At 44.7% G+C, this 16,095-nt stretch overlaps 1 protein-coding gene across 4 annotated transcripts in view; it reads left to right on the top strand.

Moving 5' to 3' along the window:
- Positions 1–16,095, top strand: part of arid1ab (AT rich interactive domain 1Ab (SWI-like)) — a 71,407-nt gene that overhangs the window by 11,026 nt on the left and 44,286 nt on the right. For 3 of the 4 annotated variants that reach the window (XM_024401963.2, XM_024401964.2, XM_024401965.2), the window contains exon 1: positions 3,782–5,023. The exons of the other annotated variant lie outside the window; for it this stretch is intronic. In XM_024401963.2, the coding sequence (XP_024257731.2) occupies positions 4,103–5,023 (921 nt within the window). In that variant the 5' untranslated portion in view covers positions 3,782–4,102. Of the gene's footprint in view, positions 1–3,781; positions 5,024–16,095 lie in introns of those variants that run through there. 4 annotated transcript variants of the gene reach the window in all.

Below are 16,095 nucleotides of genomic sequence, written 5' to 3' on the forward strand. Positions count from 1 at the left end.
AAGCCTGTGTGGCAGGCCTTGTGTGGGAGTGTCCCTGACATTTACTGTGAGCATGTGCGTCTATGACAGCATGTTGTTGAGGGAATGTACGTTTTTTTCTCTCTCTCTCTCTCTCTCTCTCTCTTTGTGCTTGTGGGAGTATGTATATTTGGCGGGCTGAACATGCGGGGCTGCTTTTTCAGTAATGAATGCAAGTGTGTGTGTGTGTTTGTGTGTCTCCCAGTCACTCCAAACTCAACTCCAGTCTTGTTAAGAAATTCCACTCCACATAATTGGGTTGTCTTGGCGATCAAATGGCTCCATTCCCAGACTAGATCTCTGGGGATTAAAAAAACTTCTCAATGATCTGTCATCAATTAACTTCCTCAAGACTGACACTTTTACCATCGCACGCCTGGGTCAAAAAAGAGAAAAATAAATGTACTATACAAAAACGTCTCTATAGCTTTATGACACAGACTGAAAAATAATTAACTATGAATGCCTCAACAAGGCCTCTGGGTGAACTTTGTTAAATCACTTACTCTTTGGAAGGAACTGCAGAATGTTATTGGCCAACGATGTTGCACTCAGATTGGTGTGGGTTTTAAGCTCATAAAAAATACCTAAGAATTTGGATTTCATTTGATGATGATGAATATTGAGTACGTATTATTTACAGTTCAGTCGAGTGTATGTGGTTGGAAGGATGCATTGTTAAGTTTTGGATCCCGGTCAGGGGTTGTAACTGTGGATAGTGGACGCCAGAACAGCGTATTCTCCAGCAATGTGCTTCTTCTTTTGTATACTCTCCTAGTGAAGGCCTGTGATACTGAGGAAATACTGAGTAAAGGCCCTCTTGCTGACAATTGCATAAATACATTTGAATCATCTCTTATCATTCATTCCAACCAATGTCTTCACATTATACATCTTTGTTATCATAGCATTATGTTTCTCCAATCGCCTTACCATTTACTCAACATTTTGAAATAATGCTTTTCCTTGATGCATTGGTTTTTTTTTTTTTTTTTTCCATAGAGGCCTCTAATCAATACTTGATATCAAAAGAAAAAGTAGTTCCTGGCTGTATCCCCCTGGCATGTGTCCAGGTCTGTATCCGTGGTGATGTTGGAGGAACTCAGGCCACCAGGCTGGGGGTGATGCATCATGGTCAGCTACACGGTGGGGTACAGAGTAAATACTCCTAAATCCCCATCCTAGGACAGATGTGACTGTGTAAGGAGTCCAATCTAAGTAGCCTTCATAACACCTTCATAACATTTCATAATGTCATTAACAACTGATTCAACCAGTGTTATTTCAGGTGGTTGATGACCTGAGATTATAAAGCCTAGAGGATGGTTGTAGAAGTTCCATCCAAAGCAGAGTGTTTGCCTCGGGGTCAAGACAGTTGAGTGAGTATCTGGAGTGAATCTTTCTATATTCAAATGGTCCAAATGAAACTTTATGAAGACTAATAATGTCTGAAGAATACTTTATGAAGAGTAATAATGTCTGAAGAATACTTTATGAAGACTAATAATGGCTAAAGCATACTTTATGAAGACTAATAATGCCTGAAGAATACTTTATGAAGACTAATAATGTCTGAAGAATACTTTATGAAGACTAATAATGTCTGAATAATACTTTATGAAGACTAATAATGTATAAAGCATACTTTATGAAGACTAATAATGTCTAAAGCATACTTTATGAAGACTAATAATGTCTAAAGCATACTTTATGGAGACTAATAATGTCTAAAGCATACTTTATGAAGACTAATAATGTCTGAAGAATACTTTATGAAGACTAATAATGTCTGAAGCATACTTTATGAAGACTAATAATGTCTAAAGCATACTTTATGAAGACTAATAATGGCTAAAGCATACTTTATGAAGACTAATAATGTCTGAAGAATACTTTATGAAGACTAATGTCTAAAGCATACTTTATGAAGACTAATAATGTCTAAAGTGCCTTTGTCTTACATGGATTCCACAAATCACTATATGAATTTTTTGCATTATCAATGATTGTCATTTAGAAGTATATTTACGTTTAATTTTGTTTAACGTGAGCTAATAATACTGTAGCAGAATATATTATAAGGTGTGTGTGTGAGCTCTATGACCCACTAAGAAGCAGTTCTCAGTGTGAGGACAATGATGAGTCCCTACAACTACAGAGATGATTCTCTCCATTAGGACTAATTCTAAAAAGAAGTGTGCAGACAAAATATATTTTAAACCAGGTGTAACAGACTATAATATCAGTGAATGGGAGGAGGGTGGAAAATAGGACAGGAGGGGTAAAAAATAGACAGGGTCCCCTTATGATAAACACCAAGTTTATGCTGAAAAGAAAAAAAAGAAAGATCCCAACCCCCCCCTCTCCTCTGTCTGCCTCTCTCTATATTCTAGCAGCACACAGCAACACTCCTCCCTCCCTAGCCAATATAGTCAGTCAGGCTTCTGGCCCCCACCCCCACACCTCCCCCTTTTTACAGCCTGTCTGTCCTTCCTCCCTTAATGCACATTTCAGAGAAAAAAAATAAACAAAACTTAAACTATGGGGATCCCCTTTCCCATGCTAGTCAGTAGTATGAGCCTGGCCGCTGTAACTCTTCGCCAGAAAGCCCTGCATTGTAGAGGAGAAAAGGGCTGAGCTGTGCCTGCGTTGCCCATCCCCCATGCGCTGATAGCAAAGTTCTGCTGCTTTTGCAAGCAGAGAGAGGCTGCTGCTGCTAGGAGAGAACACGAGGCAGGCAGGCGGGCGGAGAGAATGAGGAGAGGGGGTGGGGAGGGAGAGAGCAGCAGAGTGGGGAAGAGGAGAGCGTGGCTGTTGTCATTTGATTATTTACTTTATTCTTTCTCAAAATCTCCTCTTGATTTATCCTATAGGCTATTCTACGAAACCACACACACATTTTCAACGGTTAATTTTGCTTTAGATATAGCATTATATGTAGGCTTTTTCAGTGGCTCACACTGTTTGTTTTCTCTCCATTTCTATTTCAATTTTGTTTTCTCTCTCACTCTGCTTTTCTCTTTTTTATCTTCACTTCCTGCTCTGTGACTGGCTCAGTCCATCCCCCATCCTTCTTCCCTTTTTCTATCCTTCTTTCTCTAGCTCTCTCTCTGTCTCTCAATTCAATTCCATTCAAAAGGCTTTATTGGCATGGGAAACATATGTTTACATTGCGAAAGCAAGTGAAATAGATAATAAACAAAAGTGAAATAAACAATAAAAATGTACAGTAAACATTACACTCTCTCTCTCTCACACACACACACACTGTAATGTATTGCTTTCCTCTCCACATATCAAGCCCTCTGCTTTTGCTAGTTGTTTCGTTCTCTCTCAGCACATGGCAGGAGTCAATCCCAATCTTAATACTATGTAACTGTGAATATATTGTTGATACGATGCAATTATAAACATAGACTTATATTGTGTGTAGAATTATATAGTCTCCCAGTAACATATTCATATGTGTGTCTACTCTGTATAAAATGAAAACTAAATGCATTATAACTATGCAGATTGAAGCTTTAAGACAAATCTATATTGCCTGTAATGGAAATAATTTATGATTTACAGATTATGTGGTTGTCCACAAAATAGCTGAAATGCTGGATGTTATGAATTATGTTCCATTTATAAATCACATTATTTATCATGTTATGCTATAGTCTCTCTAGGACAAAATAAACAGAATACATATTTTTCCCTGCTTGTTGTAGCCTAGTCGCCTCCTACCTACTGGTTGAATCCGCTCCGTGTTTTGCGTTCATCTGAACGCTTCAGTAAAATGGCTGTGTCTCGCCAAGCCTCGTGCTGGTTTGGTCGGTTTCTTGCTCACACTCTCGTTCTGTAAGAGAAGCCTTCCCACATTCTCTGTTGGTTAATTTAATTCCCTGGATCCTTATTTATATTCTTCCAGTAACTTTCCAGTCGAATCGGAGACGGGAGTGGATGCCGGATTAGGTCCGGAGGTAGGGGGAATGATCCGGGACACGGGTACATTGTTATAAACAATTGTATTTATGTTCAATACTATTCAGAGAGCTCGATTGTGAGTGACTCGCTGTGAGAGGCAGAGAGGGATATCATGGCCGCGCAGGTCGCTAGCGTCGCCACTCTCAACACTAGCCCGCCATCCGAACTTAAAAAGCCGGATCGGGACCCACTGGAGGAGTCGGTACCGGGAGAGAAACAACATGTAAATAAGGAACCGGGATCTGACAACGGATCTCCTGGACAGAAGGATCTGCAGGACGGGGCCGATGCTGGAAATGTAGGGGGAGGAGGGGAGCCTGACATGAAGAACGGGAACGGGAATTCGTCCAGGGTGAATAATAATAACAACCAGAATGATACTGGGGGACCGGAGGGGAATAACCACTCCGGGATGGGCCATCACCACCAGGGCTCATTCCCTCCACCTCCTTACGGTTACAACCAGCACTACAGCCGGGGCCCTTTTCATCAACATGGCGGACAACAAAGCCCTGGCATGGCAGCTGCAGCGGGGCCGGCAGTGCAGCCAGGTAACATGATGGACCCATACCCGCCCAACACACACGAGCACGGCTTCCCCAACCATTTTAACAACTACAGCCCCTTCCCGAACCGGACTTCGTATCAGGGCCAAGGATACGCCATGAATTCCCCGCGTAATAACCAGCCCCCGGCGGCTGGGGGGCAGCCAGGCAAGCAACAGCCAGCAGGCGGAACTACAGCTATGGCTGCCTCGTACAATAATCAGAGGTATAACATAGGAAACCTACAACCCACGTCTACCCCGACTTTAAATCAGCTTCTAACGTCTCCCAGCTCAACGAGGACCTACCAGAATTACCCACAAGGAGACTATAGTAACCAGGAAGGGGCTAGCAAGGGAGCAGCAGATATGGCCAGCAGTCAGTATGGTGGGGGCCATCCGGGTTGGCAACAAAGGACCCACCACCCGCCTCCAATGAGCCCAGGGAACACGGGACCTGGGAACACGGGACCTCTGAACAGAAACCAGGTAAACTTTTCTCTCAGTACTGGTGCACTTTGAGCAAGTTGCAGATAGCTCTGTGTAGCAGTGAAGGGTTGCAATGGAACAGCCATTGCCCATGTAGCTTAGCTAGGTAGCTCTCTAAAATGGCTGCCTCTGTTTTCTCATTACACCACCTCCTTTTAGAGTATTTAAACAGAGAAACAAGCCATGTCTGTGCTAAAATACCAAACTCACTGAGCTGGTAAAGATGTGTAGCTTCTGCCTGGTCAGGGGCAAAGGGGACACGTTTGAGAGGAGAAATTGGAAGGCTAAATGTGTATTTTTCTTTCTTAGCAAAGCGTGTACTGTATAAAGCGCAATGACAGTTATTTCTCCAGCTAACGTTAGCTATGCCGCTAACGAATCAATGCAAAATGTATTTGTATGCTATATCCACTCCATGTAGCCCTGAAGTTTGTTGCAAGCTTTCACACCAATTTTAAACGGCAAGATGTAAATGACACATGACGTAAGATTATATTGGAATAGTTTGTTAGAAGCAAGCAGAACGGATTGTATAACTAAAAGTACACCTGACTGTGGTCGACGTTTGTAAATGTAGCAAATAACTATCCTTCAGTTGCAACATTTCCCCCGCCAGCTTGTTATATTGTATCTTCTGATGATTGTTCCGATTGTTACATTGTAGTTAACGACAGAGAGACGTTATATTTTGCCCCTGTATTCCGGAGTGGTCTCAGTACCGGTAGTAAACACGGCCAGTGATTTGAGAAGGAGCAGATTGCTTTGCTTTGGGATTTGAATTATGGAGGTAAAATCCTTCTGTCAAAGCCAGGAGACAGTTGGTCTTAGGTTGACATGCTAGCTGAGATCTGATTGGCTCCCCATCCCCTGCTCCTGGCCATTTGTAACTGCGTCCAATGTAACGCTGTAGAAATCACCCACATCAGCTCATGTACTCTGGCAGTGTCAAGATGACATTACGCATATTATTCACGCGCTTTAGCCTGTTTAACCGTCTGTGCATGACATTTAGCCTACTTGATATGCAAGCAAAATATGTTTGTATTGCGGTCAGCGTGCAGCGGCCTACATTTCAGCTGTAATGCGTGTGTCCAAGCATGCTAAATAAAATAACAATGTGCAAAATGTACTTTATGGATGGTTTCATTGAACACATTATGTTGTGTAAGTCCCTCTGCAGTAATTTGCATGATGACTGTATTGCCTGCCACTCAAATAATACAGTGCAGCTAAATTTGTTTAGTGTACATTTACGTAAAATCTCAGCTGTAGCCTTCATGCAAAAATGCTGTGTTCATACTTATACGTGCATGTACAGCTCCACAGGCAGATTGGAGATGTGGCAGAACTCTAGTGCTGATTCTGGAACAGCAGAGGGAGTAGGTGTGGCTGTTTCCCCCATGCTAGAATAGTGTTCCTAGCTGATCTAGGATAATCTTGTAGAGGAGAGACGGGAGTTATGTGGTTCTGTTTGAGAATCTGACTGGTGCTCTGATTCTACAGTGGGTTTCAGAATCTGACTTGTGTTCTGTGAGGAGAATCTGACCTGTGTTCTGTGAGGAGAATCTGACTTGTGTTCTGTGAGGAGAATCTGATGGCTGCAGTAATTGTAGTGTTTACAAGCAGCCAAGGTGTCAGCCAAGTGTCACTGCTTTGTTCACTGGGTTACTATGATTACTTTCACATGTGATGCTGCACAGTGTGTAACCATGTCAACAGACAAATGGTGTATTCCGGTTTTAGAATATCATCAACCACGTGTAGGCTAGCTATAGCGTTGACCTCCTGAATATTGAATAGCTAGGCCTATTTGTAATTTCTATCCATTGAAGTTTCGATGGAATTTGTTGATTTCCGTTTCTTGGCAATTGTCATTTGCCGTTGTTAGCCCTAAATGTTCATATAATATTCAACATTATAAAACATTATATCAACATTTTAAACAAGTTATTGGTTAGCTCGGTAGTTCATTACCCTTTTCGATTACAGTACCACCATTTTAATTGTTCAGTTTTATTATTCTCCCCACAGACTTGCATGATGCCTCGTGGAATACCTGTCTTAAGGACACCTATCAAATCAAATTTAATTTGTTATATGCGCCGAATACAACAGGTGTAGTAGACCTTAACATGAAATTCTTACTTACAAGCCCTTAACAAACAAAGCAGTTAAAGAAATAGAGTTAAGAAAATATTTACTAAATAAACTGAAATAATTTTTGTTATTATCAAATCACATAACACAAGAAAATTACATAACAATAATGAGGCTATATACAGGGGGTACTGGTACAGAGTCAATATGCGTGGGTATAGGTTAGTCGAGGTAATTTGTAAAGTGACTATGCATAGATAATAAACAGAGAGTAGCACTAGTGTAAAAGCAGGGTGAGGGGGGGTCAATTTAAATAGTCTGGGTGGCCATTTGATTAATTGTTCAGCAGTCTTATGGCTTGGGGGTTGACACTGTTAACAAGCCTTTTGGTGCTAGACCTGGTAGCTAGGTCATGCATCTAGCTACCAATTATGAAGCATGTTACATTTATTGTAGCATAAGTGTCAATACAATACAACTTCAATGCTCCTCATTGTGGCAATGTCATATCAGCTAGTGTCAATTCAGTCAATAATAAAATGGCATTTTATCCTCTAGACGGTCAGATGCCGAGCAGTTGTCGTACCAGACGGTGATGCAACCGGTCAGGATGCTCTCCATGGTGCAGCTATAGAACTTTTTGAGGATCTGGGGACCCATGCCAAATCTTTTCAGTCTCGTGAGGGGAAAAGGTGTTGTCGTGCCCTCTTCACAACTGTCTCTCAACCTGCTCCATATCAGCCTTCGTCAATGTTAATGGAGGCCTGTTCGCCCCTCCTTTTCCTATAGTAAACTATCAGCTCCTTTTTGTCTTGCTCACATTGTGGAAGTGGTTGTTGTCCTGGCACCACACTGCCAGGTCTCTGACCTCCTCCCTATAGGCTGTCTCGTTGTTGGTGATCAGGCCTACCACTGTTGTGTCGTCAGCAAACCTAATGATGGTGTTGGAGTCGTGCTTTGCCACGCAGTCATGGGTGAACAGGGAGTACAGGAGGGGACTAAGCATGCACCCCAGAGGGGCCCCAGTGTTGCGGATAAGCGCTGCAGATTTTTTTGCATACTCTTCCCACCGTTGGGCGGCCCGGCAGATGTCCAGGATCCAGTTGCAGAGGGAGGTGTTTAGTCCCAGGGTCCTTAGCTTAGTGATGAGCTTTGTGGGCACTATGGTGTTGAACGCTGAGCTGTAGTCAATGAACAGCATTCTCACATAGGTGTTCCTTTTGTCCAGGTGGGAAAGGGTAGTGTGGAATGCGATTGAGATTGCGTCATCTGTGGATCTGTTGGGGTGATATGCAAATTGGAGTGGGTCTAGGGTTTCTGGCATGATGGCGTTGATGTGAGCAATGACCAGCCTTTCAAAGCACTTCAGGCTACTGACGTGAGTGCTGCAGGCGGTAATCATTTAGGCAGGTTACCATTTCTTTCTTGGGCACAGGGACTATGTTGGTCTGCTTAAAACATGTAGGTATTACAGACTCGGTCAGGTAGAGGTTGAAAATGTCAGTGAAGACACCTGCCAGTTGGTCCGGGCATGCTTTGAGTACGCGCCCTGGGAATCCGTCTGGCCCTGTGGCTTTATGAATGTTGACCTGTTTAAAGGTCTTGATCACATTAGCTATGGAGAGCGTGATCAAACAGTCATCTGGGATAGCTGGTGCTCTCATTCATGCTTCAGTGTTGCTTGCCTCGAAGCAAGCATAAAAGGCATTTAGCTCGTCTGGTAGGTTCACGTCACTGGGAAGACCACTGCTGGGTTTCCCTTTGTAATCTGTAATATTTTTCAAGCCCTGCCACATCTGAGGAGCTCTGAGCCGGTCTGGTAGGATTAAATCTTAGTCCTGTATTGACGCTTTGCCTGTTTGATGGTTTGTCTAAGGGCGTAGCGGGATTTCTTATAAGCATCCAGATTAGTGTCCCGCTCCATGAAAGCGACAGCTCTAGCCTTTAGCTCGGTGCTGCTGTTGGCTGTAACCCATGGCTTCTGGTTGGGAAATGTACGTACGGGCACTGTGGGGATGACATTGTCGATGCACTTATTGATGAAGCCGGTGACTGCGGTGGTATACTCGATGCCATTGCATGAATCGTGGAACATAGTCCAGTCTGTGCTAGCAAAACAATCCTGTAGCTTAGCATGTGTGTCATCTGACCACTGTCGTATTGAGCGAGTTACAGTTACTTCCCGCTTTAGTTTTCGCTTGTAAGCAGGAATCAGGGAGATAGAATTATGGTCAGATTTGTCAAATGGAGGCAGAGGGAGAGCTTTGTACACGTCTCTGTGTGTGGAGTAAAGGTGGTGTGGTCCCCCCCCCCCTTTTCCCCCCCTCTCCCCTCTGGTTGCACGTGACATGCTGGTAGAAATGAGGTAAAACGGATTTAAGTTTGCCTTCATTAAAGTTTGTTCTTTCTCTCAGGTGTTTGCAGACTCCTGTTAATTCTCCTCTATGCAGGCTGTGTAGTGGACAATTTAATACCCAGGACTGCAATTTGTGATTCATTCAGCCACGGTTCTGCATGTGGAGATGCTGGAAATTCAAAGAAATTAGAATTATGCTGTTTCAAGTGGCAATCTCCTCTGAGAGACTTGTGTTAAATCAAGTTATGTTGTTAAAATCCGATCTGTGATTGACAGATGTTATTCTCGAATTGTGCTGCTCACATAAACTCGTGCTCCAACGGTTGATACACCAGAATAGAAATGCTTTTGCCTCTCCTCAGCTCCCTAGATGCCTTTTCATTAATTTGCTGTGCCTGCCTAGGCTACAATATCACTATGTTACTGACTTTTAATGCTTTTAAGTTGTTTCTGTATTTGGTGTTCATGCATTTCTATAGATCTGTGGACAGAGTTCACCACTGTATTTCCCTGCTCTATGGCCAGGTTGTTAGGGGGGTGGTGCTGAGACTGTGGGACTTGGAGTAGATGGCAAAATAGTTTTTCCTTTCTGCTGTGTTTGCTCTTTTGGGGTCTCGTGTCAATTACGGCAAAGCACTTTGTGACAAATGTTGCTTTTAATTAATTAATTTATTGATTGATGGAGAAGCCAATTGCTTGATTAAGATCGGTTGAGGCAAAGATGAAGCTGTGAGAGATGTCTAACCTAATATCAGTGGGCTAATTGGTCCCTTTGGTTGTAAAACCTAGCCTAACGGTTGACTCTGATGTCTGCCGACAAATAGACCCAGTTGTTTTCTGGGAGAGAACCGCGAGTAAGGCTGAAATCAAATCTGGTTAGTGTCCATTTATCTTGACAATAAAAACCTTGAAATAATAGTATCTACCAACGTGGACATATTGTAGTGATCCACACAGTACATTCAGTTAAAGGTTGTGTCTGTCTGTGGTATTGAAGTTTGACTGAGGGCCTTGATGTGATAGTGGACCAAAGTCCAAGTGAAGTCTCCGTTCGACCGGCTTTGGTCTGTTTCCCTGCACTATGAACTTGCCTGCCCATACTGACGGGTGATGACTTCAATTTGTGGAATCTTATAGGTAAATATTGATATGATCACTGATTTTTAAGGTGAATGTTGTCAATCTCTGCAACCAAGATGTACTGGAGAGGGCCAGAGTTGAGAAACACTGCTGTAGCCGGTGAGGTGGTGGGGACTGTGGTGTGCTGTGTAGCCAATGGACTGGACAGGAGGTGTGTTCTACTGTATTCTGGCTGTGCATTCAAAGATTCTCTCTGCTAATTTCTCTCCCTCTCCGTCTGCAGTGCTGAGTAGTGATTAGCCACACGGCCAGGACAGCACGCTGCCTCATAACACTCTGTTTGTGTGTGCACGCCCTGTGTGACGGGCTGGTGTTTGTGTGCGCGTGTGTGTGAGTGAGGGAGAAAGAGTAAGAGTGTCAGTGATACCCTGGGGGGGGAGGGTGTTTTTGTGAATGATCTTTGGCTGCCCGTGACAGCTGTGTGTGTGTGTCCTTGGCAGTGTGTGTCTGTGTGTTCCTGTGTGGCAGAAGCCTCAGGAGGATCCTCTCTCAGTGACCTGCTCCACGTGCCACCAGCCATCCGTCTCTTCTCTTCAGTAACACGGTACTGAAGTCTTTCTCCATCCCTGAAACAACAGTCTAGGAGGTGGTGCAAACGAAGGATAGTCTCTCCCGTCTTCATTTATTTACTGTGACCCTACATTATTCTCTCATTCCACACGTTGTGTCCACCATTACCTACCTTCATCAGTTCACTTTGTACCTGTTTTTCCCCATCCTCAAAACATTCACTCTCCTTGTACTTGTACCAGCCACTGCCCTTAGAGCAGTGGTATGGGATTGGGACCATGCTAGTGGTCTACCACTAGGTGAAGCATACAAGGTGTGCAGCTTAAAACATAAATGCATTTATTTAAGACTACGCACAAAAAAAGAAAAAAGAAAGGCAAATTCATTGAAAATGTCGTCAAATTCCTCTTGTCTCTCCATGTTTGGACAAAATGTCGAACTTGGGCTGTTACTCTGGTCCAGGTTGGAATGTACAGCTAATTAAAGCATCGAATTGTCAAAAAACATTTTTTTCAAAATGCACTAGATTAGAATATGCTTCTCTCCTAGCTAGCGCGGCGCTGCAGACTTTATTTGCATAACATATTTTGTGTTTTATGGAGAAACAGGTTAACCTTTAAATGTGTGGCTGTTGAGGGGGGAATGGCGTCTCAGTTGTTGATTCTGGGGGGGTAGGTAGATTGTTACTGTACCTCACATCTTTTCATACACAGCTCTGCTCAGGACTCAGGCTAGCTCTCTGTGCTAAAATGCCATTGGCTTCATGAGGGGTGGGAAAGCAGACGTTGGAGGGTTTTCTTGCAATGCATTTTGGGGAATAACATCATTGACCAGGTTAAAGTTAAATGATACAGTTACTGGTAGGGCAAGGCAATTACCATTTTCTTCTTCTGAAACCTGTTAGTACCGTTTCTCCTTGGGTCTCGGCCTCCACCAGCATGTAGTCCAGGTCTAGGTGTGGCAGGCTGCAGCGTTTATCTCCTGCCATGCACCAACCTCTTCACGACCCCAGAATTTGCATGCCTCAGGCCTAACTATGGCTTAACAAAGTGTGTGTATCGCTAACTGTTGGTGCTTCGTTCCATTGAAGCACTGGATGTGCAAATTCACCAGCCCAACGGTTCTACTCCCCCTTTGAGGCAGGCTTACCTACACCGGCGACCAACTACCGGTACTTGAGTCAGTTGAGACTAGGGGGAATGACATCCCTGTCAGTCAGGTGTTGTGTGACTAAGAGTGTTAGTGGGTTAGGCTTGTGACCCAGCCAGTTCCTTAAGCACCTTCTGTTCCTCTCTGCCTGCCTGGCTTGGCCCCGCTGGCTTTGTTCAGGTGGTTATTTCAGGCATGTAAATGGTAGTATAGTGACTGAGTGACACACTTATTATCGTAAGGTGTCATCCATGCCAGGCCACTGTGGTCATCGTGGCTGATAGTCAGGCTGGCATAAACACTGAGGACATCATCTGACCTGTGGCCATATGGCTCGGATGTCATGGTATTGTCTTACCTCTTTGGCTGATGCATAAAACAGGCCCACTCTATGGGTTAAAATAAAGGTTAGCCTAATGTGCCACATTGATTTTAACCACTAACCCTAATCATGACATTACCCCTAAAACTAAGCCAAAATAATTCCTTATTAGCTGCTTATATTTCTTCACTTCTGGGTTGGTGACAATGGCGTGGCCAATGAAATTCGAGCAGAGGTGGGATGTTGGTTGACCAATCAAAAAGCAGAATTATTCTAAACTTGGGTTGTACTCTATGGCATGAGCCTGTTTAATTTCTTCCTCAGTCCAACCACCAGCACCCCCAGCCTCACTTCAGGTCAGGAATGGTGATCTGGCTAGAAGATGGGTCTGACAGTAACAGGTTAATGTTCTGCAGTGGAGGGTCTTGTTCAATATCTTCTATCATTGACCTAATACCATGCTTCCTATAGAAGAAGGAAAAAGTCCGAACAAATACCATAAAAAAATAAAAAATAATTAGATTTATTTAACCTTTTAACTAGGCAAGTCAGTTAAGAACAAATTCTTATTTTCAATGACGGTTCAGGGCCAGAACGACAGATTTTTACCTTGTCAGCTTGGGGGTTAGATTTCGCAACCTTTCGGTTACTAGTCCAACGCTCTAACCACTAGGCTACCTGCCACCCCATTTCCTCTGTCAAATGGGAGAATTATTTGTTGTCGCTGAATAGATAGAAGAAAATCAGACAGTTTGATCTGTAATATTGTGTTTAGTGTGTGACGGCGGCCGCTTTGTTCTTCTCTCAACCTAAGCCAGACAGTACTTTGCAGACCATATTTGGTTAATACTACATTTGAAGAAGGGTAGCCTAGTCTAATAGCAGAGTTCAACATCCAGGTGGTTTGTCCTGTGGCCCTCTGGGCCGGTGCCAAGTGAAAGCAACCGGCCCGAATGAAGAAAATGACTAGGCCTCTCTGGATCAGCTCACAGGGAAGAGAATGGTGATCATAAGAGCCTCCCATCTTTTATGTAGGTTTTAGGCTCAGAACTTAAGGCCTGGTAACCTTGTTTCATCCCGTTCGCTTCCAACGGGTTTGAAATGAAGCGTTTTTAATCCGTGGGGTGTGTGACCTGTTGTAGTTTTGTTTTGTTCTGTAGATCTTTAGAATTCTTGCGAACAGCTGGAGGAATATCTGTGTGTGTGTACTGCTGTATTAGCTGTGTGGTGCCTCAGACTCTCTGTCCACGTGTGTGTGCTCAGACCATAGGAGAGTAAGCAGGAGAGGGTTTTCCTGTTTTATTCCAGAGTCATGTGGCGGTCAGCTTGGAGTTCTAACCACTGCTGTTGTGTGGCAGGCCAGAACATGGCATGGGTTTAACTTTCCTTTTGTTTACATTTAGCTCTTTAAACTGATATGGATGGTTGCAGACCCGCTCAGTGAAATTACTATTTGGCACACCAGACATATTTTCTTTTAAAAATCAATGGGTAATCGACTGTTAATAGACATTGTTTTTCTTAGCGGTTGCGTTAGTTTGTAAAGTGTTTGACCAACTCTTGCTTTAGGCCTGTGATAGTCAGGGGAACAGGTATGGGGACTGACATACTGGTATAGAAAGTGTTCTTATGGTTGTTCTTGCTCCTCTCTTCATACACTTTTGTGAAAGCAAAGAGTATTCTTTTTCCTTAGCATGTGTGAACACTCATTGGATTAGGCCTGTTCAGTAGGTTTGCAAGTTATTTCTTAGGCTCGAAGTAGCTGTTCTAAGTACCTTAATGTCCGTGTTTGATTGATATACTCAAAGCCAACCATGAAGTCATGGGGTGTAAGTGACAGTGACGCCGTCTAAGGGGGCCCCTGAGTGCGGGGGCCGCTGAGTGAGTGTGTCGGTGTGTGCAGGGCTTTACAACAGAACAATAGTCTGTGTAGATCCTAGGCCATGTGGAGGATTAAATTAGCAGGACTTGTTTATCGTCTGCCCCAAGCCCATCTGTTTGAGTCCACCGTCACACACACACACACACAGCACCAGTATCATCAGTCCCTCCACCACCCTCAAAGGCCAAGAGTGTTCTGGCTTTCCTCTATGCAGATTAGCCATGTGCTAATTGCATTTATTTATTTTTAGGGGGAAAGAGGAAAGAAAGGAGGGAGGAGTTTCCTTAAAGCGATTGATTAGATGACTGGGCAGAGAGCAAGGGGGGGACAGTGTGTGAGTGTGGAGTAGAGAGGGAGGGACAGACAGAGGGGGACAGTGTGGTGGAGAGGGGGACAGAGTGTGGAGAGCGCTGTATATAGCCATATGAAATTTGAAATGTCTTTATTCTTTTGGAACTTCTGTGAGTGCATTGTTTACTGTACATTTTTGTCTACTTCTTGCTTTGGCAATATGAACATATGTTCCCATGCCAATAAAGGCCTTGAATTGAAATTCAGAGGGACCGTGTGGGGTAGAGCGAGGGAGAGAACCGTGTGGGGTAGAGCGAGAGAGAGAACCGTGTGGGGTAGAGCGAGGGAGAGCGGACCTTCTGGGGTAGAGAGAGGGAGAGAACCGTGTGGAGTAGCGAGAGGGAGAGCGGACCTTCTGGGGTAGGGAGAGAACCGTGTGGGGTAGAGAGAGGGAGAGCGGACCTTCTGGGGTAGAGAGGGAGAGAACCGTGTGGGGTAGAGCGAGAGAGCGGACCTTCTGGGGTAGAGAGAGGGAGGGAGAGAACCGTGTGGGGTAGAGAGAAGAGAGAGGACCTTCTGGGGTAGGGAGAGAACCTTCTGGGGTAGAGAGGGAGGGAGAGCGGACCTTCTGGGGTAGAGAGGGAGGGAGAGAACCGTGTGGGGTAGAGCGAGAGAGCGGACCTTCTGGGGTAGAGAGAGGGAGGGAGAGAACCGTGTGGGGTAGAGCGAGAGAGAGGACCTTCTGGGGTAGAGCGAGGCAGGGAGAGAACCGTGTGGGGTAGAGCGAGAGAGAGCGGACCTTCTGGGGTAGAGAGAGGGAGGGAGAGAACCGTGTGGGGTAGAGCGAAAGAGAGCGGACCTTCTGGGGTAGACAGAGGTAGGGAGAGAACCGTGTGGGGTAGAGCGAGAGAGCGGACCTTCTGGGGTAGAGAGAGGGAGGGAGAGAACCGTGTGGGGTAGAGCGAGAGACAGCGGACCTTCTGGGGTAGAGAGAGGGAGGGAGAGAACCGTGTGGGGTAGAGCGAGAGACAGCGGACCTTCTGGGGTAGAGAGAGGGAGGGAGAGAACCGTGTGGGGTAGAGAGAGAGAGAGAGGACCTTCTGGGGTAGAGAGAGAGAGGGAGGGAGAGAACCGTGTGGGGTAGAGAGAGGGAGAGCGGACCTTCTGGGGTAGAGAGAGAGGGAGAGAACCGTGTGGGGTAGAGCGAGAGAGCGGACCTTCTGGGGTAGAGAGAGGGAGGGAGAGAACCGTGTGGGGTAGAGCGAGAGAGAGGACCTTCTGGGGTAGAGCGAGGCAGGGAGAGAACCGTGTGGGGTAGAGCGAGA

The sequence above is a fragment of the Oncorhynchus tshawytscha genome, linkage group LG31 (genome assembly GCF_018296145.1).
Source record: "Oncorhynchus tshawytscha isolate Ot180627B linkage group LG31, Otsh_v2.0, whole genome shotgun sequence".
Taxonomy (NCBI): Eukaryota; Metazoa; Chordata; class Actinopteri; order Salmoniformes; family Salmonidae; genus Oncorhynchus; species Oncorhynchus tshawytscha.